Genomic DNA, 24,514 nt, shown 5'->3' with positions numbered 1-24,514 from the left:
GCCACCAAAGTGATTCCAGAAGTAGAGTAAGACCCCAAGAACAATATGCAAAAGAAATAAGGAGCACATGAAGGAAGTTATTTTACATAAGGTCAAAATTCAGCATACTGTAAATTGAGTTAATCATTAGGGTGGTTTTAATCTGATTTTTCTCCAAGTTGCTACAGTAAGATCTCACCAAAATGATACCAGAAGTAGAGTAAGACCCCAGGAACAATATGCAAAAGAAATGAGGAGCACATGTATGAAGGAATTTATTTTACATAAGGTCAAAGTTCAGTATACTGTAAATGGAGTTGAGTCATTATGGGTGGGATTTTTTAAATGATTTTTCTCCACATTGCTACAGTAAAAGCTCACCAAAATGATACCAGAAGTAGAGTAAGACCCCAGGAACAATTTGCAAAAGAAATGGGGAGCACATGTATGAAGGAATTGACGTGACGTAAGGTCAAAGGTCAGCATACTGTAAATGGAGTTGAGTCATTATGGGTGGGATTTTTTAAATGATTTTTCTCCACATTGCTACAGTAAAATGCCACCAAAATGATAGCAGAAGTAGAGTAAGACCCCAGGAACAATATGCAAAAGAAATGAGGAGCACATGTAAATAGAATTAATCATGAGGGTGGTTTTAACCCGATTTTTCTCTACATTAAGGCAGTGAAATATAACCAATAATATATAATATATATAACATATAACTAATATAACTTGACTCATCTTGGATGTGATTTTTCTCCACATTTCTCCAGTAAACGCACGTAGGCTTTATGTATCTTTCAGGACCTTCACTTTGCTCAGCCTACCGTAGTTACTCTAGTTCGGGCGCAACGAAAATCAACGGCTGACTCGCAAACAGCGGCTCACTTTACCGCGGTAATGTGCTGGGGTTTCTCTTAGTTCACCTAAATTCATATTAATATCCATATTGTCTGTGTAAATAACGATTGGCTGGGTGAAACCATGGGTCTATAATATAATACATCCATGGGTAAAACCTGCGGAGTCTGATGTCAGTTCAGGGACGTCGTGGCGTAGCACAAATGACGATTTTGTTGTGAAAAGAAACAGGAAGTCCTCCGCCGACTCAGTCTAATAACTTGACGGTGTCAGTGTCCGTACCGTGCGAGCTGCGAACTACCGACGACCTGACGGACAGTCTGCGGGGACAGGTTGTGGATTTACATCCGTCACGGAGGGAGCACATTTTGTTTTTCATCCTTTCACTCGGTATTATTAGCCTCTTCTGGGCTAAACAAGGAGACATCCTGGAAGAAGTCGGAGAACCGCGGATATCTACGCGGCATGGCTGCTTCGTGAAGCACGGCAGGTGTGAGGAGATGCCGGCGGAGCCCGCGGCGGCCCCCGGCCGGGTGGTGCTGGTCAAGAAGATCATCATGAAGGACGGAGGCGCGGTGGGTGGACAGCCCGCCATTTTACTCCCGTTTGATTAGATGATATAAATACACAGATTGATGTTGTTGTCGCTGCTGTTGTCAGCCTCTGTTATCCAGGCCGTTGTGTGTTCATCCGTTCATTCATTCTTTAACTGTGTGGGCTGTGTTAGATTCAATGACCGTCGTATCATCTCAGGATTCATTATCAAATTAATATAGTCTGTAATGTATTTTGTATTGGGGGGAAAACGCTCAGTGTGCGTGTATGCGTGCGTGTGTGTGGGTGACATAACAGGGTATCATCACACAACGCATGACTTATGGATCAACGGACATTTCTACTTTCACTGTAACATAGGACACAACAGCATCGTTGGGAAAGTGCACAGCTGATTTTGTCTGTTGACGTTTCCTATTGGGTCTGTTGTTTTTATACCAGCGATAAAAATTGAATTGATAAAATGTCACCGACGGTAAAATAAATGAATAAATGAGTCAGTGAGTGGAGGTAAAATGGGCCCGAACTGAGCCGGTCTGGTACAAAATGGCATTGTTTGCTGCGTGGATGAGTGTGCGGTGTAATGGAGCCAGAGCAGAGCAGAGCAGAGCAGAGCGGCTTTACCGTGGGCCGGCCCCACGACAGCAGCTCGGCTTAGTGTGAGGATGCTGATGTGGTCAGGATGGAGCCATTATCTGTTACGTAACAGCTCTCTGCCTGAAATACATGGGAGGGCTCAGGGCAGGCAGACTGCCTCCATGGCTGCTTCATCACCAACACTTTACATTATTCCAAAACAAACACGAAAATGTCCTTTATATTTGTGTCGTGCGTTTTCAGCCCAACAGATCCTGACCCTGATGATGGATTTTCTGGGTAAATTGTAAAGTTCATGCTCATAATAAAAATGCCTCTGATACTAGATTGAGCATCTGTATTGTACCATATGGGCCGTTGGGGAGAAAGGTGATGATAATTCTAGGGGCCCAGCGCCCAGTAGGGCCCACAAAAAAGCCTAGTAGTCTAATCTTTGTATGACTGATTTATTCTGCATGAGACCCTGACTAATAGAATAGTAATGCTGCATTAGCATCAAAACAAAGTAGGCTAAATAAAAAATGATAATATACGTAGTCAAAGAGAAAAAGTGGAAAAGTCAGGGGGCAGGGGCCCACTTTAGTATACTTTCAGGGGGCCCAGAATTCCTAGCAACGGCCCTAATATGTTTCACACTTAAATGGCAGTTTTTCCAGAAATCAATTCCCGTACAGTAGTCTATAAATGTTGTGCTGTGCAGTCACTGTTTTCAAGTGGCAAATCAGAACTGGATTTCCAGTAAATAAGAGTAATGTCTGCAATTTGGCAGCAGGTGACAGTGGAAAGTCCTGCTATAGAAGTGGCAGCATACAGTGTATCAAGAAGAAGAGCCATTTGTTGTCATTAAACACTGGAACATGTAAATAAAAACTGCATTTCTGTTTGCAACTGCATCCATGATGGTAATGTCAGTAGATGCTCATCGAAATGAGGTCGTCAAACATTAGAAATGAAGCTCCTTGAGAAACAGTTTGTGGCGCTCCACTCATGTCATTAAACAAAGAAGAAGAGGGTGCAACGTGATGATGTTTAAACTTTTTAAAAAGTATATTTAAAAAAAATAAAATAAAGGACGTCGCTGTGCTCTCCAGCCGGTTCACCTGCAGCTGACTGAGCTGTCAGAGGAGCTCTGCTGTTCCTCTCTCTTCAGCCTGGTGTTTGGCTGCACTTTGTACAAAAGAAGTTCAACATGTGAAGATCTAACCTCCATCTGAGCACCGATCAGCTGAGCCACAGCTCAATGGATGTAGAGCTGCACAGCTGTAGCAGCGTGTGTGTTTTATAACAGCAAGAAAAAAAAAACATTGTCGACGATCCTTTCAATCGCCGATAGAGGACTGTGCTGCTGATCGGCACCAGCCAGTCACAGACATTCAATAGAGCATTAAAGATCCCATATTATACTCTTTTTACTCAATTTCACTCAGCTGTCAGACGTCCAACTAAACTGTATTCGAAATGTATTGCCCCAAACTGATCCGTGGTCCTGAATGTCGGCTGTCTAAAAGTCGCTCAAATGAGCTCTACTGAGAACAAGCTGTTTCTGTGCCTGCACCTTTAAGTAACATGGTTACTGAACACGGCAAAGATTATTACCACTTTATGACTTACAATTGGTTGGTATTTCATCAATTTAGCTCAGGAGTTTCTTGCTGTGCACTGCAGCCATAGAAATAGACGTGGTAGGTGTTTTATCGCGCTGAGGGGCCGGCCTCACTCCCATCGTGACATCACCACAGGAGCTGAGTCTGAACAGCCTGTATGAGCACCGTTTTACCAGTCGGTGGGCTGCAGAGTCGATGCAGGACCCGTTTGCTTTCCTCATTCTAGGAGTTGGTAGGCTCAGGGAGGATCAGTTTATGTATGTAGAGACCAGAAAAAAACTGTTTTTCATAATATGGGACCTTTAAGCATTAATTATGAACATGAAGATGTCTTCAGTGTGGGACTTTCAAACATGTGGAATAGAGGGGGGCTCGTGGAACTCTGAAAATTAAAATTTCCGTATTGTTTTTAGCTCCAGTGCTAACAGGAGCACCAACACATGGCTGATAACCCTTCCTGGAGTGATTGTACTTATTAAAACAAATCTGTCATCACAAATAAAGCATTAATGTATCACAGCATTCACAATATTCACTCAGCATCAGCAAGAGGAGGCATTTAGAAACAGCTATTAATTTGTCAGTCTGGTCATCTATCACTATATAATGTTATTGTATTGTTTCTATTTATGGGCATTCATGAAATCAGATCATAGAGAAAACAGTTCAAAACTTTATTTTTCATCATCTCATTTTGACATTTCATGTGGGTCTGTTTGATTTGGATAGCTTGCATTTATGTTCCCAAGTTGCAGTCTGTCTCTTCCAGTCTGCAGACAGACTGCTGTCCTTTAAATAGAAAAGGATAAAGCAGGAAAAGAATAGGGAAAAATAAAAGCAAAAACAAGATATTTTATGGCTCTGGTATTTTAGATTTAATGTAATGCTGCTGTATTTTAATTGACCAAAATATTAAGCTGTGAGAAAATGGTTTTATTTTCTAGTTTGTAGTTTGGCAGTTGTAGTTGTATAGTGTAATCATTTAAAGGCTGTATTTTGTAATCTTGGTTGTAATCTATGCTGGGACCAAACCAAAACCTTTTGGCTCACACATTTTTCCCATGCAGGCGTCCGGCCTCACCAAGTTTGAGTCATTTTTACACTGCTGAGGTCTGTGAGAAGGGATCACAATGTTTTCACCCCTTGCAGGGGTAAAATCTGTTGAAGTGTGATTTGTTGTAACCGTGGTCTTAACCTGTGAATAATGCATTAAACACAGTGTGGACCAGTGGACATGATGAAACAGACAGATTATATTTCAGATGTCAGAGCCACAGGAGACAAAAACACACCACAGCCTGGGAGAAGGAGAAGGAGATCAATCTAAAACCTGACTAGCAATATAGAAAATGATCAGAGATGAGGCAGTCTGGTCCTGGAGGTTAAAGGCTCCTCCACCATTTTTTTTTGTTGTTGTTCATTTTCACAAAATTTTACGAACAAGCCAGTTATTAAACTAATGAAATGTGTGTGTTTGTGTGTGTGTTTCCGCTCCAGCAGGGTATCGGCAGGCCCAGCGTGTATCATGCAGTGGTGGTGATCTTCCTGGAGTTCTTCGCATGGGGTTTGCTCACCACACCCATGCTCACTGTAAGTGACAAAGCAATTTTAGTAACTAAGCTGTTAAATGGGTTTGTACAAACTATTCTAGCTAGATGACCAGATTGAACAAAGACAAATGAATGATTCATTGGCCGACCTGTCATCCTTTCAGCAGTGTCCTTTTACAGACTCATCCCCAGCTCACTGTCATCAGTGTACTGTTCCATTAAAATCAGTGTGTCACTAACCTACTTAGTGAGTACTAGGTGAACTGTGAGAGGACGCTAAAAAGCAAGTAGATTAGAGGGAAACTTTGTTTTTTTAAAACCTGGGCCCTGTTTTCATATGTTTTTCTGTATACGTGAGTGATGGATAATACTTTTCAGGGCTCCAGACTAACTTTTTTGACTAGGAGCACAGTGGCCCCTAACTTAAAATTTTAGGAGCGCAAGCAGAAAATTTAGGGGCGCACACCGAAATCGACTTGCAAAGTAAATTTGCACATTTCCTCTAATTTTCACTGTATTACTGATAAATACTGCATAAATGCATAAACTATAATGTTTTAAATTCACATTTTATTGTGCAATAGTCTAAATATTGAAAATATAAAGTTAATGTTTAGGCTGCACTGACCAATAACAGAACAAGTAGACACACCACTTGTGGTAAACTCATCCTAGAACAGACCCCCCCCCCCCATTGGGGATAAGGTGCCTGTGTAGGCCTTGTTGGCCTCCTTGTCTGCTGACCCTGACTGAGCCACATGTGCACGGACTCCTTGGCATCAAACTCGTCGACACCCCCCCCCCCCAACCTCCTCCTCACGGCCCAAAAAAAAAAAAAGGATCTATCGATCAACAATCAATCAATCATTTCCGAGCCTAGTCTGTGCAGCGCGTTCTGCAGCGCGAGTCAACCTGCTTCGTTGCCTTGTGACCATTTGAGTACCGCTGCTGAGAGCGTGAGCATATTATGGGATGTTTAAGGTTTGTAGCGAGCCGTCGAAAAAAAAAAAAAAAAATGCAGGTGACACAGCGCACACACACACATGCAGGTCACCGGTCTGTGTGTCTCCTGCTGTTTCACACGGGGCTGCGCTGCGGAAAGACGTCTCCTCCGAGATGTAGAGAAGAGAAACACACTATTCTTTTCACACATTAGTCATTAAAAAAAAAAAAAAAAATCTGCAAATTTACTGGTCGCACATGCGCGAGTAGATGAAAAATTTACTCGCACTGTATCAAATTTTAGTCGCAAAATGCGACCATTTAGTCGCAGTCTGGAGCCCTGCTTTTATTGAGGTGGCTGCAGTATTGAGCCGGGCAGGCAGCCTGCAGCCCAGCTAACGCTCTTCAACCGGGCAAGTGGCTCCCATCAAAGTTCGCCCTATAAACCTGCATTTTTTCACACTGACAGACTCAGATAGTTTCAATGAGTGTCCCACAACATACTACAGTAGAAAGGAGAAATGAACGTACTGTATGTCTCTACCTTTAGCGCGTCTCAGCATAGTGCTATATATCACCATAATATCGTATCGAGACACAAGAATCTTGGTAATATCTCTGTTGATTCCCAGCCCTAATTTCAACCTAATGATCTAATCAGATATCAGAATATGTTTTTCTCCTTTTGAAGCCAAATGGAGTGAAATGACATATTTCAAGTCTTGAGGAGGAGAGGTTACTGTCATGTCTGACTGAGCAGGTGGTTCACTGACATGTGGCCAAGAAGTAGTAAAACCAAACCTGCATGATCAGAGCCTCTGACCTGGTGTCACTGCTCTCGTCTTAGTGGGTCCGCGACACAAACCGCAATCTCCTGTTAATGAGAGATACGACTACACAAATACACACATTGTATAACATTTTTATGATAATCCATCGATCCACTGATTGATTATAAAAGGCTTCTTTGAAACAAATGCACACGACCGGGAGAAGGCTTAGCAACACAGTGAGAAGTGACGGCTACTGGCTGGTACGATGTAAACTGGAAGTCGTTGTCGAACCGTCAAAATTTCTTAAATTAAATAAATACTTACTTGTGTTCTGCACCCCTCTAAATGCCCTGTGAGTGTATTTTTTTTTAAATATAGGTTTTAATAAGCATTGACCATGTTAAACCTTTAAATAAGACAGAAAACATCAAAGCTTAACCTTGCTCACTGAAGCAGGAGAAATATGGTAGTTTGCATCTTTCTGTTTTTTGTTCAGATTTTCTAAATGTTTTCTGTTTTTGTAGGTGTTACACGAGACGTTTCCACAGCACACGTTCCTGATGAATGGACTCATTCAGGGTGTGAAGGTAAGAACCGTAGATAACCAGAGATAACACCACGGTCAGGGAGAGTAACCCACTGATTTTGGCTCCCACCATCATTTCTGTGCTGCCATTTGAGCAAAGTCGATAGCAACACTAGATAAGACCGAAGGTCTGGCACTGAGCATCTTGTTTTGCATCTTATTCTGCTCGTTCATTCGTCCATACATCCCCCTGCTGCCTGGAGATGTGGAGAAATGCACATAAAACAGATTGTTGGAGCCATTTAGCTTTTAGTTTTGTGTTTTGACCACCAGGTGGGGTATTTTGTTGGTGAAGTTGATAGAGGGAAGAGCGTGATGAGCCTCAGGTGTGTGTGGAGGTGGAAAGCAGAAACTTTTCTGACCGCGTTTGAACGTGATAGACAGTGATTGAAGTGATTGACCGTGATAAATGGTGATGTATCTTTCACTGACCTGAGAGCAGCAATGCAGAATATACAGAACAATACTGTTAAGCCAGCTGTATTATATGAATGATATAGACGAAGATAGACGAAGAGTGAGTGAGCTGTTTGGATGATGGTTACAGGAAACTCCAGACTGGGGAACAGCACTAGTGAAACATAACAACATGTTGGTGAAATGAACCAGTTTTGCAGCAGATGATGTGTTATTTAGAGGCTGCATTTTGGTACCCTGATCACTCCCACTATGTTGATATACACAGATCTTGAATGGATCTAAATATTGTCTGAAGGATCCTAATGACACCAAAGTTATATGGGGGAGTAAACGAGCGCATTTTATGCCAGAAATAAGGTCCAGATTGTAAAAAACAACACTTCTCCTTCAAGTTTTGGGTTGGTTTTGTTACCTTTGCATGAATACATTGGAAGAGGAAATGGTGTTAATTATAAATCTGCTAGTTGGTGAGGATGGTGGGGGTCATAAGGTTGTCTTGTATCCATATGGGATCTTGTTCTTGTCTCCATGGAGCGTTTCTATTAGGGGTGTCACGATTCTCCAAATCCTCGATTCGATTTGATTTTCGATTTTAGGGTCACGATTCGATTCGATTCTCGATTTCTTTTCTTTTTCTTACAGCACAGACGCCTATGCTATTTTCAGACTAGTCTAGTCTACGATCATTGGTTTTATTCATCAAATTTTGTACAGTAAATCTTATTTCAAAAGACGGGCTACATATAAGTGATGCAATTTCCATAATGTATCACATTAGGCACTAATGGTCACATTTAAATAATTTCTTTACAATGTAAAGGTAACATGCCCCCAAAAATCATGATCCAGGGGCCAAAATTGCCCCCAAGGTTTTTAAACAAATATATTTATATCTGTACATTATCATAATTTTATTTTTATTAATTTACCGTCGTGTCTCATTATTCTCCTGATGTCGGCTTAATGTAAACGAGATTGCGCTGATATGGAGAGTCATGTGACAGCGGGGCAGAGCTGCAGCTGCTGTGCTGCCATGGACCTGATGATCAGGACCTGATCAGACTGGCGGTGCCCACAGTCAATCAGTCCCGGATCCTCCACCGTCACCAGATCCCTGAAAGCCCCCGCAAATAATACATCGACAAAAAGTGGCAAGTTGCACCTTTTCGTCGGCTTATTATTTGCGGGTTTTTTTTTTTTTTTAATCTTATAACGTCTCTGCAACATGCGGCTCTCAGTGCGTGTCGGTGTTGTGTAGTTAGAGCTGCGTCTCCCTCCTGTTTCCCAGGTCGGAGGGACAGTAGCCCACCAGGGCTGGGTGATAAAACGCTATAAATTGTGAAAAAACTTTTCTTCGATAGAAATATGAGACGTGGTCGATAGTTTTCATTCATCCATGTTTTGGCAAATAGCCAATGATATTGAGAGTTGCGCCGTGCCGAACCAATCACGTGGCTGGAATAGAGCCAGTCAACATGTGCATTTGTTTGGGTTGCTGCAGACGTGCACATCAGCTGACACCGCCGTAAAAAAAAAAAAAAGAGAGAGAGAGAGAGAGAGAGAGAGAGAGAGAGAGAGAGAGAGAGAGAGAGAGAGAGAATGAGTGTTGTCTCGAAATAAAAAGTAAAGGAGAACTCGGACCAGTGACTGACAAGACGCTTGGTGCGCAATGGGGATAACGGGCAGTTGTAGCTTTGCGGGGGAGGATCGTCGATCCTCTCTTTGACTTCGATGCTCGAGATCGTGACGTAATTTCGATCGATTTCGATAAAAAATCGAAATCGTGACACCCCTAGTTTCTATTGTTTCTAATTTCATCTCCTCGTGTCCAGGGCCTGCTGTCGTTCATGTCGGCTCCTCTGATTGGTGCACTGTCGGACGTGTGGGGCCGGCGCTCCTTCCTGCTGGTCACCGTCTTCTTCACCTGCGCTCCAATCCCGTTGATGAGGCTCAGCCCTTGGTAAGACTCCCTGCTGATGTTAATGCAGATACAGTCATCATGTTACAGGTTCATTGTAGGTTGAAAAGAGAGAGAACTCAAGTTGTCCAATGTTTGTCTTCACACCTGCTCATCCTCTAGGTGGTACTTCGCCATGATCTCCATGTCTGGAGCTTTCTCTGTCACCTTCTCCGTCATCTTCGCCTATGTTGCTGATGTGACAACAGAAAGAGAGAGGAGTACAGCCTACGGTCTGGTGAGGCCTCTTGTTCAATATGTCTGAACTTACAGAAATATATGAAAACTGAAAAACATACCAGTGGTGGTGGATCCTTAAATACCTTATTAAATAACTTGTATTCAGAGCAATTGACAAACTAGAAAAAGCATTTCCAAGAATGGAAATGGTGTGACTGCTGACAGCAACTGAACGCTGTTGCAGAATTAGCAAATAGTGCAAGCAGTGATCACCATACAAATGTTTGACCAAGGTCAGAACCGAACCCACATCCTCATGGTCATTAGACTTCCACTCTGCCTCTAGGCCACAGTGCACACACAGTTGCAGAGACTGTTGTCTGTTAATGATCTGCACACTGTCAACATCAAGAAAGCTTGAGAGTCAAGCTTGAATGACTTAGAATGAAAATGTCTGTGAATTTCAGGCTGAGCACTAACCATATGGCCACAGAGAACCTGAGTTACAATGAGCTTTATACTATGAGGAATCAAAGACTGTCCAATGACAGCTGAATAATTGGAATCAAAAGTCAAGCAATGAAGTGAAAAGACTGAGGCAGGAATCGAACCCATGACCATATGATCACTAAACCTTTACTCTGCCACTCGGCTACAGAGAGCACACTGCTTTCAAGACTGTTGTCATTCATCGTAATGTGATGATGTGCTGCAAACTGGTATGAGTAATCAAGGAGATAACAAACACCTGTAACCAATTGAAGGCGGGGGAGGAGAGCAGAATTCAACATAACATAACAAGAATTCTTCCCTTGGATTCAAACCAGTGACCTTAGGGTTGGCAAGCATCCACCCTAACCCCTACACTACAGTGGAGTTGTGAAGAAGAGAGGTTGAGACTTTGATGAATGTGAGATTTTTTGTGAAAAAGTTAAATATTTGAAAAAGTATAAATAGTTAAAAAGAGAAAAGTAATGCCGATAAAGTTCAAAAAAAGCTGCACGTTTTGATATATGAATTGTTGAAATAGCACAAAGTATGAAGGACTAGAAGAAGACCGTAAAAAGGCGGAAGAAAATGGCCAAACAGAAGAACAATAGTGTGACTGCTTCAGCAGTCACACTAATTATGACAAAGTGTGTTTGACTCACCTTGAAATACAACAACTTTCATGTCACTGTAGGAATGATTCAAGACTAACATTAAGTAAAAAACATACATGTGTAGCAGCGTCAATAACAGCTTCGGAGGAAAAATATTCACAAATAGCAGCCAAAAGATCAGCTGGATGGCTCACAGTCACACATTTAAACTTCGTAATATTCAGAACACACCTCCCCCCTGTGGACAAGCTTCAGTTTCAAAATATAAAGTTTCAACTGACCCAGTAATTTAATGACCCTAATGATGACATTTGTGTTTATTGCTAATTAGCAAATGTTGTGTAGTAATGCTTGTAAAACCTCGGCCCTGTTATGCACAATCAACTAATTGACATCCGTTTTTTTCAAGGCAACCTGGGCTTTCAGAATATTCATTCTGTAGTGGTGTCATATGAATGTAGAAAAAGATATATGGTCAGAAAAAGGAAGAAAAATACAGTAAAAAACAGAAAATGTGTTTTAAACACACAGAAACGTATTATAAACTTATTTTTAGACACTATACAACTGTTCTTTGAGGTCATAGTTAGAGTCAGGGCTCTTAATATGATGCAAAATATGTTATTTACATAATTTACAAAACTGCCCCACTGGCCTGGCATGAAAACAGTTTCTGTCTGGCTTTTTTGTCTTGTTTCCTCTAGTGAACAAATTTCCTCTTCTATATCAGGCCCATGTCTTGGTCTTAGCTTGTGTAAAATGCCTCAATGGTATTCTTTACATTATTTATTACATTTACAGCTGATTTTCCAATAATCGCAATCATACAAGGCGACAGAACAATCATCTTGATGTAAATGAACACTCTTTGGCACATTGTGTGAAGGCACGCAGGTCTCCAATCGGACTTTGGCCCGTCCTGTGATGGGACAGAAGTCTGTATTGTATATCTGTTAAACATGAGCCTATTAGCTGAGCCATTACAACCACTGTAGCAAGTTGACATTACAGCTGAACAGAGCTGCAGGCTTGGCTGACTCTTCATAACTTGTGATTGGTTCAAATGAAACAGAACCTTACAAATCAGTTTGATGTCTCTGTACCATTAAAATGAATCTCATCTGACTCTCTCCATCTCTCTGTCCTGTCTTTGTCTCTGTCCTGTCTCTCTAGGTGTCGGCCACCTTTGCAGCCAGCCTGGTGACGAGCCCGGCCATCGGGGCCTACCTGTCGGCCTGGTATGGGGACAACTTGGTGGTTCTGGTGGCCACGCTGATCGCCCTGGCAGACATCTGCTTCATCCTGCTGGCCATGCCAGAGTCTCTGCCAGACAAGATGAGGCTCAACACCTGGGGGGCACCCATATCCTGGGAACAGGCTGACCCCTTCACTGTAAGTTACTAATTGTATATGTCTGATTGGTCTGTTGGTTGAATAATGAATTCATACCAGACGGATATGTTTTGTAGTTCCATGAAGTCAGACAGACACATCACATCTTTCACTGAGCACTGATATTGAGGAACTGTGTGTGTGTTGGTGTGTGTGATTGTGTTTGACAGAGCCTTGATATAAATGTATTCCAGGTCTGGAAATGTATGGAAAATGGAAACTATTGTATGGAAATATATTTATCTTAATACTTATCTGGGTTTGGTCTTATGTGAAGTTATTTGGGTTAATTATTTTGTATGCACTATTAGCTACAATCTCCTGGAAATTATTTGGTGAGATAATGACACACAAATTCGTAATAATAAAAACAAACGATTAATTGCATGATTTAATTACATGATACACATCTACTTGCACAAATGTCACAAATTATTGTAATGTTTTTACCGAGAAGTCTGGAAAAAGTATGGAATTTGGAAATTTCAAATGTGTAGCAACCCTGCTAAATGCTCTGTGATGTATTACCTGCCTCTCAGTCCGTCTCTCTATCTCTCTCTCTCTCTCTCTCTCTCCAGTCACTGAGGAAAGTGGGTCAGGACCCGACTGTTTTATTGATCTGTATCACTGTGTTCCTGTCTTACCTACCTGAGGCTGGGCAGTACTCCAGTTTCTTCCTCTACCTAAGACAGGTGAGCTACACCTCTGGCTAAAGCAGCTTATACTGTTACTGACATTATTACAACCATCCTGTTATTAGAACTCCACTGTCTGAAATCTATGCTCTCTGATTAAACCTTTGTGTGCATGTGTACAGAGGTTGAACTTTGTTGGAACAGTTCTAGTTAAATATTTTTACTGGGACAGTTGCTTCAACCATCTTCCTGGTAGAGGTGGTGGAGCTAAACTTTTGGGGAGCATTTACCAGTGTGTGGACATTTCTTCCTCTTTAGAGGTGGTGGAGCTCCCAGCTATTGTTTAATATAGCTATATAATATCCTAAGTTAATCACTGATCATGGTCATTTCCATTGGTATGCTGATGATATCATCTTATATGCACAATTTAAAGTTTTGCTCTAAATTTATTCTCAAGTCACCAGATGTGTGCCTTTCACAAGAACACAGACCCTCAATGTTCGTGACTGTTCGACACATGGTCATAATGTGGATCTCACTCATAAACATGTTCAGTGTTAAATGTTAATGTTGATATTAATGCAAAAAGTAACACAACAATAATAATTATAATGATTTATCTCTGTTCCCCTAGGTCATTAATTTCTCCTCGACCACCATTGCTGTTTTCATCGGAGTGGTGGGCATTCTGTCCATCGTAGCACAGGTAACACATGAAGTTTATCTAGACACTGATCATTTCCAGTGCCACAAATCTGAATCTTAAAAATAAAGTGTGAAATGACACAGACAATTAAAGCAGAAGTAAGCGATCCGGTCGTTTTCGCTAACTTCTTGTCAGCAGATGGAGTCCCTATGTCACCACATTCACACGCATCCCTTGACTGCACACACAGAGAGGACTGCCCCTTTATGCCGTTCTCTCTCCTCATTGGATAAAGGTTGTAGGATACAAGGAAAGTTTTCTCCTGGGCTCAGAGCAGAGCAGAGTGACTGACAGACCCGTGTTTCAGACCAAACACTCTATATAAGTGATTGCTGTCGGAAGATACAACTATTTAAGACTTAGATTAACACAAATATTCCGCTTACTTCTGCTTTAAATATAGTCATATTACTTTAACTACTTATCATGATGGTGAATGTGAATAAATTGCACACATTTACAAATGTCAAATGAGGTATTCTCCCCCTCCCTCCTTCTCTTCAGACTCTCTTCCTCACTCTCCTGATGAGAACTCTGGGTAATAAGAACACTGTTCTGTTGGGATTGGGCTTCCAAATCCTTCAGCTGGCCTGGTACGGCTTTGGATCAGAGCCATGGTGAGATCACTGTTTCCGTCTTATATTCCTGTTCTTCACCTGCTCCCTGTTTCCATTTGATGATCTCTTCTTCCAGTCTTTCTGTTTCTCTTTGTTCCTCACCGGCTCATTTCTCTTCTGCTCTGTGCTTGCGCTTGTATTGAGGAATTTTGTTAAGCTCAGGCTAGGGCTGACCCAAAAAATTCGAAGCTTCGAAGCTTCGTTCGTTGCCATGGTAATCGATCATGAAAGTCCGTGATCGATTTTTTTTCCCTCCTTTTTTCCTTTTTGACACCGGTTCTCATCGGCAGTTGTTACATTAAAATGAGTAGGCAACTTGGCATCCTGGAAACCCGCCTGATTTTGGAGATATGCAGTGTTTGTTTGCCATTACTTTAATTATTTCCGCTTTTTTACACATTAGCAGCAAAAAGAAATAAATAACACTAGATCGCTGTAACTGTATTGCTGTGTATGACATTAATAAAAAAAGAAATGACTGGATCGGAATGCTGGATCGACCTCATTCATCCGATATCCGATCCAGCCAATTAGTCAGTATCTGAGCCGATATCTGATCCAGGTATTGGATCGGTGCATCTCTAATTTTTACCCTTTTTACCTCTTTTATGTCCTAACATATAACATCCTTTTACTTGGGTCTTATTCCTCCGTCTGTGATCTATGATGCCTGTGAAGCACTTTGTGACCTTGAAAGGTGCTATGTATGTATGTGTGTATATACTATATACGTATATATACTTATGTATGTACTTTGTGTTTGTGTGTGTTAACAGGATGATGTGGGCAGCTGGTGCTGTAGCAGCGATGTCCTCCATCACCTTCCCAGCTGTTTCTGCTCTGGTTTCACAGTCTGCTGATCCAGATAAACAAGGTGACCTCTCCTCTCCTCTCCTCTCCTCTCCTCTCCTCTCCTCTCCTCCAGTTAAAGCTATAATGTTTATAATGTTTTATAAAGCTGGTCTGTGTCTGTCCCCTGCAGGTGTGGTCCAGGGGATGATCACAGGGATCAGAGGTCTGTGTAATGGTCTGGGTCCAGCTCTCTATGGATTCATCTTCTTCCTATTCAATGTTGAGCTCAACACCATGGACCCCATCCAGGGAGACTTCAGCATTGACCCGCTGCCTCTGCACAGTCCCACTGAGGTACTTGCACCAACAACCACCAGTGACACATATTGTGATGTTTGGACCAATTGCACCAACAGCAGATCTATATTTTTGGTTGGACCACACAGAACATGAATGTCACTGGCTGACTGATTTAATCTCCATCGGTCTTTGCTCTTGCATAATCCATTCAGAGCCACTACAAGTAAATGTAGCTGAAACACAGCACACTCTTTGTCTTTAATTTATGTGTTTGCCTGGCAACGACAGCGAGTTACCATGAAGTCTCAGTGACTCACACTGACAAGAGGAGAACAATTCAGCTGTATTATGGTAAAATATTAAATACGTGAGCACAGAGAGGAGGAGAGCAAACACTAAGTGACATTAGGCAGAATCCACATAATGGCACTGTGACATCATACATACAGTATTGTCGGGGTCACTTCCGTAGGTTTGAGAAGGGGGGGGGGGCTGCCATACTGTGTAATGTTTGATTGGTTGCCTGGTTACCTGGCCGCTTAAGTCTGACGTGAGCGGAAGGAGCAAGGCAGTCTGGGAAAACGCCAAAGAGGAGTCTCGTGGACAGATGAGGCTGCCGCCCCAAGGAGAAGAAGGGAGTTGACAATAGGAAGGACCCCCTCCACCTCAAGAGTGAATTATCGTTTTAGTTATTGTCTCGTCTAAACACAAATGAACTGACAAAGCCACGACCGCGTGACGACGGACGGAGGTCGACACACGCAGGACGCTGGAGCAGGTGGCCGGCCCGGTGCCGCTGAAGCAGGACGCCGGTCTGCCAGGAAGGCCTCGCGGACCAAGTTACAGGTAGTGAGCGTGAAGCAGCCGGTGAGTCAAACATTGGGCGATATGGCAGTGAATCCCACCAGACTCTACTCTACGTAAAACTTTACTTACCAGGGTGGCGTGTGGTCGCGACAGTATGCTGATTCACTCATTACATCATCGAGCAGCCTTTAGTAGCTTTTCCAGCAGCAGCTGGTTCTTGTTTTTTATATCTGATCTGTGTTAATTGAAAAAACCCACACAGAAAAAACCTATAGGTTTTAATATAGGTTTGAATATATGTGACATACATAAAATTGGCCGTTTTCATATATATGCATATATGCTAAAATATATGGTGCATATATGCAGCAGATAAACTGCATATAGGTTTCATATATGCGCATATATCCTCATGAGGATATATGCACTGAGGATATGTGCGCATATACGAAACCTATATGCAGTTTATCTGTGCATATATGCAGCATATATTTTAGCATATATGCGTATATATGAAAACGGCCAATTTTATGTATGTCACATATATTAAAACCTATAGTTTTTTTCTGTGTGGGAAGAATGAGAAACCAAATAGGAGCAATGTGATTGATTATCTTTAAACTGTTCTGTCCCCCTCTCTCTCTCAGCGAGCACTCATCCCCGGCCCTCCCTTCCTGTTGGGGGCGTGCACGGTGGTCGTCGCCTTCATCGTCGCTCTCTTCATCCCAGAGAAACCCTCCTGCTCCTCCTCTGCCTCCCAGCTGTCCCTCAGCACCAAGCCCCACCCGGACAGCAAAGAGTCAATACCCTCCATGGCTCCCCTCCCAGGCAGCGACGAGGAGGCCCCTCCCACCGCCACTTTCGAGGACATTGAGCCACTGCTGCAGGACAGTATTGTTTGAGGGTTGAAGAGCCACAGAGGGCGGGGATAACATCGAGGTTTTACTGATTGACATTTTGCTAAAAAAAAAAAGAAGAAAAAAAAAGAACCAGTGACGTATTTGCCACTTGGTTGGACTATGTTTACTTTTAGAGTCTTTTCCAGCCGGAGGAGCAGAGAAAGTAACATCTTGTGTGCGATCAATAGGGATGGTTCTTTAATGAGGGCGCAGGAGCAAAGAGCTGCAAATAAGATGTCATTGTTTGACTGACATATAGTTGATGGGGCCCAACAGAGGAGCACAGTTGAAGCTGAAACCGAAAGACCAACTGTCTATTAATGGAAGTGAATGGTGGCGGTTTTGGGGTGAACTCCCCATAACACTAGTGTCCACACAAGTATCTCTAAGGTTTCATGGAGGGATTGTCGTTCATCTTAAAGCTTGAAGTCGTTGATTGTTTTTTGTGATAAACAAGAAAGGTGTTTTTACCTTCAGCTGTAACATGGTGAAGCCGTATTTTAATGTTCCATTTGGTTTCTTATTGGTATTTATACAATGAAAACATGTCTGCAGCATATTTACAGCAGCCAAAACATCAGTGTTGATTTTTACCTGTAGAATAACTTTTTTTTCTGTTAATACTTTTTCTGTTTACCAGGGTGAAGGGATTTTTATTGTTTTTGTACAGCATCTTACTTTCTACAAGGGATCAATGCTAAGGCATGAATGTGAATACCTGAGAGATGAGTCAACTACCTGAAAACCAATATGTCCGAATATCAATTATAATCAGTATTTTCATATCATAGTCATTTTCTGGGCCAACTTTTCTCTTGAACTGTAATTTACTAATTTAATATTTTTTTCAGTTTTATATCAAAGTCACTTTATGAATGTGCTGCTGGCTGCTGGCAGCGGGGAAACCTCAGTATTTAACATGTCGGAACCAGAAGGGGGTGCTCATGTTGTTATTTTTGAACTTCAGTGAGCCGGCTCTGCAGCTCAGACTGTTGGAAGAAGAAATGTGAGCCTTGCAGGTTAAATACTAGACAAATATTAATCTCACAATAGATGACTGATTTGGTGCAAGTCCAACAATAACTGGTATTTGGAGTCTCAGGATTACATTCTTCAAATGTCACAGATTTTGGTGTTAATTATCCACTGTCATACACTTTTGATTAATGCCACTGATTTAGCTCCAGGTCACCGATGGATTCGTAGAATAACAGCAGATTTGATGTTGTGTGCTCCAGATGTTTCGTACCAAACTTGTTGGCACTTTGACAGAATGTTGCTCTTTGCTCAGCAGTACATTCAGTAATTGTCACCAGATGTTTGTGTGCACGCACTGCACATCCCCCCTATGTTTTGTAATATCAAAACTCTGAAAACTTTAAAGGGATAGTTCAACATTTTGACAAATTCGCCTGTTACAGGTTCATTACCTTTAATTGTCGGTGCATGTTGTTTTTAGATCAGCGGGGCAGAGACGCAAGCTGCTCAGCTAACACAATGGAGGCAAACGGTACTTTTTGCCTTGTGACCTGCACATTCACCACATTATGAAATAATAACGTATAATTATGTAACATTACGACACATGAAGCAAATACTCGGAACTACTTCCGAAATCACTCCGAAATCACTTCTGAAATCACTCTGCTCAGCAGCCGTGTCTGGGATGTAGTTCCGGCTACACATTTGCCTTGAAAACAACTCTGTCTCTTAACGTTCCATTATTATCCCATAGTGTGGTGAATGTGCAGGTCACAACTTGTCCACCAGAGCGTTTTGGAGTTGTTGGATTGTGTATTTGATGAGTTTGATGAGGGAAAGTCGAAAGTACCGTTCACCTCAATTGCATTAACTGAGCAGCTTGCGTTTCTGCCCCGCCGATCGAAAAACAGTCTGCACTGACAATTAAAGGTAATTAACCTATGACTACAGGGATTATGGCAATAGGCGAATTTGCCAAAATGTTGAACTATCCCTTTAACTCATAGACTTAATCCATAACATAACTTGGCTTTACATGGTGTCATGCTATCATATAGTGCCTCTCCAGAATGTAGGTTTAAAAAGTCGACTAGGTGGGAGCATGACACCGTGGATTTCTGATTTCAGTGTGCCTTCGATTCCAAGTCGTATAAATGCTTGGACCCTTGTACACTCTCTAAAAAGTCTCATGTTTCCTTTATATAGTACTGTGACATCAGCTGGTCAGTTATGTTATAAGTCATTCGCCGCATCATTAGAAAAACACTGAGGTCAGCTGAACAGTTACGTGTGAGGTTTTTCCCTGACAGCGGTGATGTTCCTGTGATTTAACACATACTTGAAGCATCACACAGGGATTTTTAGGAGTAAATTTAGAAGCAAATGCCGCAGAGTATATACCTGGCACAGTGTATATAGTTATTTAATTTATGACCTTAAAGATGTAAAGCTATGTGAATATTCTATATTATGCAGGTGAAGCGTGGGACTGACTCGTATGTGGTGGCTTATAAGGTTTCCGTCATAGTTTAGTCCAGTGGAGCTCAGTGGGTTCAGTTCCCCCCGTGCAGCTAAACCAACCTACACCACTGTCTGACAATCGTTCCACTTCTGCTGGTCCTGTTCCTTCACATCACTCTTAGAAACAGTTTCCTTCACACTTTGCACACTTTCATTTTGTTCTGTGCTCACATTTGGTTTGTGATGTTTAAATGAATAGAAAGAAGAAAATATACTCACTCGTATCCCTGCAGTTCATTTATATATATTTTTTTCTTCTTCTTTTTCTTTTTTAAACACATTTTGAATGGTGCTGGATTAGATTAATTTAAAGCTTTCATCTAATCTCATCCATTGCTTTATTAAGTCTTATCCATTTACCAAAATGGCAAAGGCGCCTGTTTTTGCCGCCATCGTCATTTGAGATTTTCTGCTTCTTCCTTAGTTTGGTTATAGTTTCTTTTGAAATCACATAATTGAGACCTCTGAAAACCAAGATGTGTGATCATTCTGGTTTCTTTTGCCAGGATATGATGTGTACATGAGCAAATCCTCTAAAAACACAACATAGGTAGGATATTAATGTTTAATGCAGTTTAATACTTACTGACTTGACGATTTGGTTCAACGAGTGTAAATAGTGTACATGGATTGGATGTCTGTACATGTAATGAAATGAAATAGATGTGGGGATTCACTGTAAATACACTTTGTCTATTGTCTTGTCTGGAAGTGTACCGACCATTTGTTGGTTATTGGAAATTAAAACAGAGCAACACTTGCCTTTGTTTCTCTTTTTTTCCTCCAAATTCCAGCTGGTTGTTGTCAATGTCAATCAGTAAAGACTCACTCCTAAATAAAAATATTTTGCCATGTGCAAAACCAAATAGGAGAAGATGTGAGTCCATGGCTGTCAGACCCAATCTTGATATCATGCAATGTGAGAAGGAGGTAAGGCAGGGGACAGTGACATGCAAACGTTTGGGCACCACTGGTCCAGATTTCTGTTAATGTGAACATTTAAGCAAGTGGAAGATGAAATGATCTCCAAAAGACATACAGTTAAACACTCATTTGTAATATTTTAAGCAATATCGGTGTATTATTTTAGTTTTCTACAGTTTTGTGAAAAAGGGAAACAAAGCAACACTTGCAGTCGCCGCTCGGGCCCTAATAATGATAATAATAGACTTTATTTATAAAGCACTTTTCATACATTAAAAATGAGTGATGAGCTCAGCCTTACTGGATATAAAGGTCAGAGAACATTTTGTCTGGATATGAAGACTGGAGGGGAAAAAGGTGGGAATGTGACAGCTAACACACTGACATGATGAAGTGACAGCTAACAGCAGCAGATTTTTTTTTAAAGGCAACTCACTGACCTGTGATCAGCTAAAACTTGGACCACTGAACTCATGTTTTTTTCTTTAGGAAGATAAAATGCGTCCTGTTGATTATTAGTCTCTGATGTGTCTCTAGGTGGCGATCTGTGATCACTCTGCTGCCTCGGCCTCAGCACCGGCCAGACCACTGGCCGCACAAAACACATCCCAATCAGACACAAAAGCTCTACACATTTTCCACTAGTCAAACATTTTTAACATGATGTTGCATTAGGTGACCAGATTTCTGAAATAAAAAACTGGTAACATCTCAGACAGTAAGGCATTTAATAAATCATTAAAATATCCAGTGAAAGTAAAAAGAGAGGCAGTGCCAGATTCATGTATTGTGACCATGGTAACCGTTATATTGTAATAAACTACGGCTGGAGACAGGGGCAGCCTGAGGCTTTTTTGGAGGATTTGGTGCCTGTTATGGACGTTACCTCTCTGTGCTCTGGATGTCTGCTTATGTATTAAAATGTGTGTGCAAACACACTGACAGATAAATGATTGTTTGGGGCTCTGGGATTTTCCTGCAGACAAAAATATTTCAATTTAAAACAGATTACCTGCACTTTTACACCATCTAATCCTATGGAGAGCGGCACAGTGGTTAGCACTGTCGCCTTGCAGCAAGAGCGTTCTGGGTTGAAACACGCTGGCCGGCTGGGGCCCTTCAGTGTGGAGTTTGCATGTTCTCCCCGTGCATGCGTGGGTTCTCTCCTGGTACTCAGGCTTCCTCCCACAGACCAAAGACATGCAGGTTAGGTTAATTGCCGACTCTAAATTGCCCATAGGTGTGAATGAGAGTGTGAATGGTTGTCTGTCAGGCATGTGATAGACTGGCGACCTGTCCAGCAGTAGTAAGCAGAATGTTTGTGTTAATATAAGTCTTATTAGTTAGGCTATATCTTCCGACGGCAATCACTTATATAGTGTTTGGTCTGAAACACGGGTCTGTCAGTCACTCTGCTCTGCTGTAAGCCGAGGAGAAAACTTTGATTGTATCCTACAACCTTTATCCAATGAGGAGAGAGAATGGCATAAAGGGGCGGTCCTCTCGCAGCCAAGGGATGCGCATGAATGTGGTGACGTAGGGACGAGGACCAATTAGATCCATGACGAGGGCGGGGACTGCTAACTCCATCGGCTGACAAGAAGTTAGCCAAAACGACCAGATCGCTTACTTCTGCTTTAATGTTGAACCTATTTTATTCAGTTGTGCAAATTCTCATAACTTCATCACTAAGAAATCAATATGATGCTCTGAGTTAAACCTGCATTTACTCTGTGTGAGAGACTGTACTGAAACGCAGACAAACTGTCATTTCATCTGTTTAAATCGGGGGGGGGCAAATGTGTGGCCCGTGGGCCAATCCGGCCGTCAGGATGAATTTGTCAAGTGTGAAAATTTGAAATTGCACATATTTTTATCAAGATATTTCAGTAAAATGATAGTTTGTTAACTGTAAACATATTAATTATATATTAAAACAAATTAAAAAGTTATTTTCATTTATAGGATATATTATTTTACTGGTCCGGCCCACTTAAGATCAAATTGTGCTGTTTGTGGCCCCTGAACTAAAATGAGTTTGACAACCCTGGTTTAAATCATTATATTTCTCCATGGCTCTGAGACTCCTCAACCGAAATTGTTACATACCAATATCGAGGCACAGTCGAATTAAAGATTCGATGAAGGTGTGGTGACCTAAAAACTGTCATTGTATCATGAGAAGTTTCTAGTTTAATCCCAGACATTAGACGTCTGCCATTCTGCTCCACTTCCCATCTTACCGCTCTGTCTCTAGGGAAATCTCCAGGGACAGGGCGGACAGGGGACAGGCCACCAACAGCAGGGAGTTTCAACTCTTATTCACATACTTTCCCTTCAAGCAATAGTTCAACATTCTGGCAAATTCACCTATTGCCATAATCCCTATAGTAGGTTCATTACCTTTAATAGTCGGTGCAAGCTGTTTTTAGATCGGCGGGGCAAGGACGCAAACTGCTAAGCTAACGCAACACAGTATTATCGTACACAATCCAGCAACTCCAAAAGACTCTCGAGGACAAGTTGTGACCTGCACATTCACCACGCTATGAAATAATAACGTAAAATTATGTCACATTACGACACTTGAAGCAAATACTCAGAACAACTTACGTTACTGTCTGGAATGTAGTTCCGTTTACACATTTGCCTCGAAAACAACTCTGTTTCGTAATGTTCTGTTATTATCTCATAGCGTGGTGAATGTGCAGGTCATAACGTGTCCATGAGAGCGTTTTTGAGTTGTTGGATTGTGTATTTGAAGAGTTTGATGAGGGAAAGGCGAAAATACCGCTCACCTCCATTGTGTTCAATGAGCAGCTCGCGTCTCTGCTCCGCTGATCTCAAAACAACATGCACCGACATGCTGAACTATCCCTTTAACTTCATCTTGTGTCGTTGATAAAGCTCATTTGACTGTGAGACCGGTTGGTGAGACAGAGGGAGCCACAGACACAGTCAGTGCAGACAGACAGGCACGTGTGCTCTGTTTAACTCACATCCATAGGGACTGCTGCTGTTCAGGAGAAAAATGTCACCTTGCCTGAATGAACCTGATCCAGACTCTCTAGTAAACCATTGCCACCTGTCGCTCCTGTTATCTGATATACTTGATGACATTTGAGTCAAGCAACAGCAGTAAATAAAACCTCAAGTCTCACTGGAAAACAGGGATATCCTTCACTTAATTTTCATCCAGGTTAAAATGTCATATTGTAAAGGTAGGCTACTATAACTGTGGTTTAATGCTGTCCTGAACCTGATGATTGAAGAGCTGGTGTAAACTCTGATGGTCAGTATAGTGAGTCCTGTTTGATCCAGCGGTCTGGCTCAGCCTGTAATCTGGTTTCAGGGTAAAGGGAAACAGTTCCAGTCCTCCAGCTGCAGGGCTCAGCTCTGCTGTGGAGGATTGGATTACAACTCATCAGCACACACAGGAAACACTGCCAGGAAACTTTGTGTGTCTTTTCTTATCTGTTCGTTTTCTTTCTTTCTTTCTTTTGTAGTGTATTACACTTTCTTTCTTTCTTTCTTTCTTTCTTTCTTTCCTCACTGTTAACTGTTCTTTCGTTCTAGTTTCTCTCTATCCTCTCCTGCCCCCCTCTCTGCCTCGCTCTACCTCACTCCACCTCTCTGTGTGAGTTAGTATCTCTTTTCTTTTCGCTCAGTGAGTCGCAGGAAATCCCATTGTAATGCTAAACTGATTTTCTAGAGGGAGAGAGAGAGAGAGAGAGAGCGAGAGGGAGGGAGGGAGAGAGAGAGAGAGGTCAGTATTTCTGTTTGGGAGCTCCGTTCATTTGGACTTTTCTCTCCTCCAGTAAAACCAG

At 41.8% G+C, this 24,514-nt stretch overlaps 1 protein-coding gene across 1 annotated transcript; it reads left to right on the top strand.

Moving 5' to 3' along the window:
* The first annotated feature begins 1,105 nt into the window (after window positions 1–1,105).
* Window positions 1,106–18,662, top strand: slc71a2a (solute carrier family 71 member 2a). The gene is made up of 12 exons (XM_085793665.1): window positions 1,106–1,418; window positions 5,091–5,189; window positions 7,389–7,451; window positions 9,703–9,830; window positions 9,951–10,065; window positions 12,284–12,502; window positions 13,081–13,194; window positions 13,775–13,846; window positions 14,351–14,463; window positions 15,240–15,337; window positions 15,446–15,609; window positions 17,010–18,662. The coding sequence occupies exons 1-12, from the start codon at window positions 1,344–1,346 to the stop codon at window positions 17,262–17,264; spliced, it is 1,515 nt and encodes a 504-aa protein (XP_085649791.1). The 5' UTR covers window positions 1,106–1,343; the 3' UTR covers window positions 17,265–18,662.
* Window positions 18,663–24,514: the final 5,852 nt, after the last annotated feature.

The sequence above is a fragment of the Trachurus japonicus genome, chromosome 12, assembly GCF_045865225.1.
Source record: "Trachurus japonicus isolate A0001 chromosome 12, Traja_1.0".
Taxonomy (NCBI): domain Eukaryota; kingdom Metazoa; phylum Chordata; class Actinopteri; order Carangiformes; family Carangidae; genus Trachurus; species Trachurus japonicus.
This window is presented reverse-complemented; position numbering and strand designations above follow the sequence as displayed.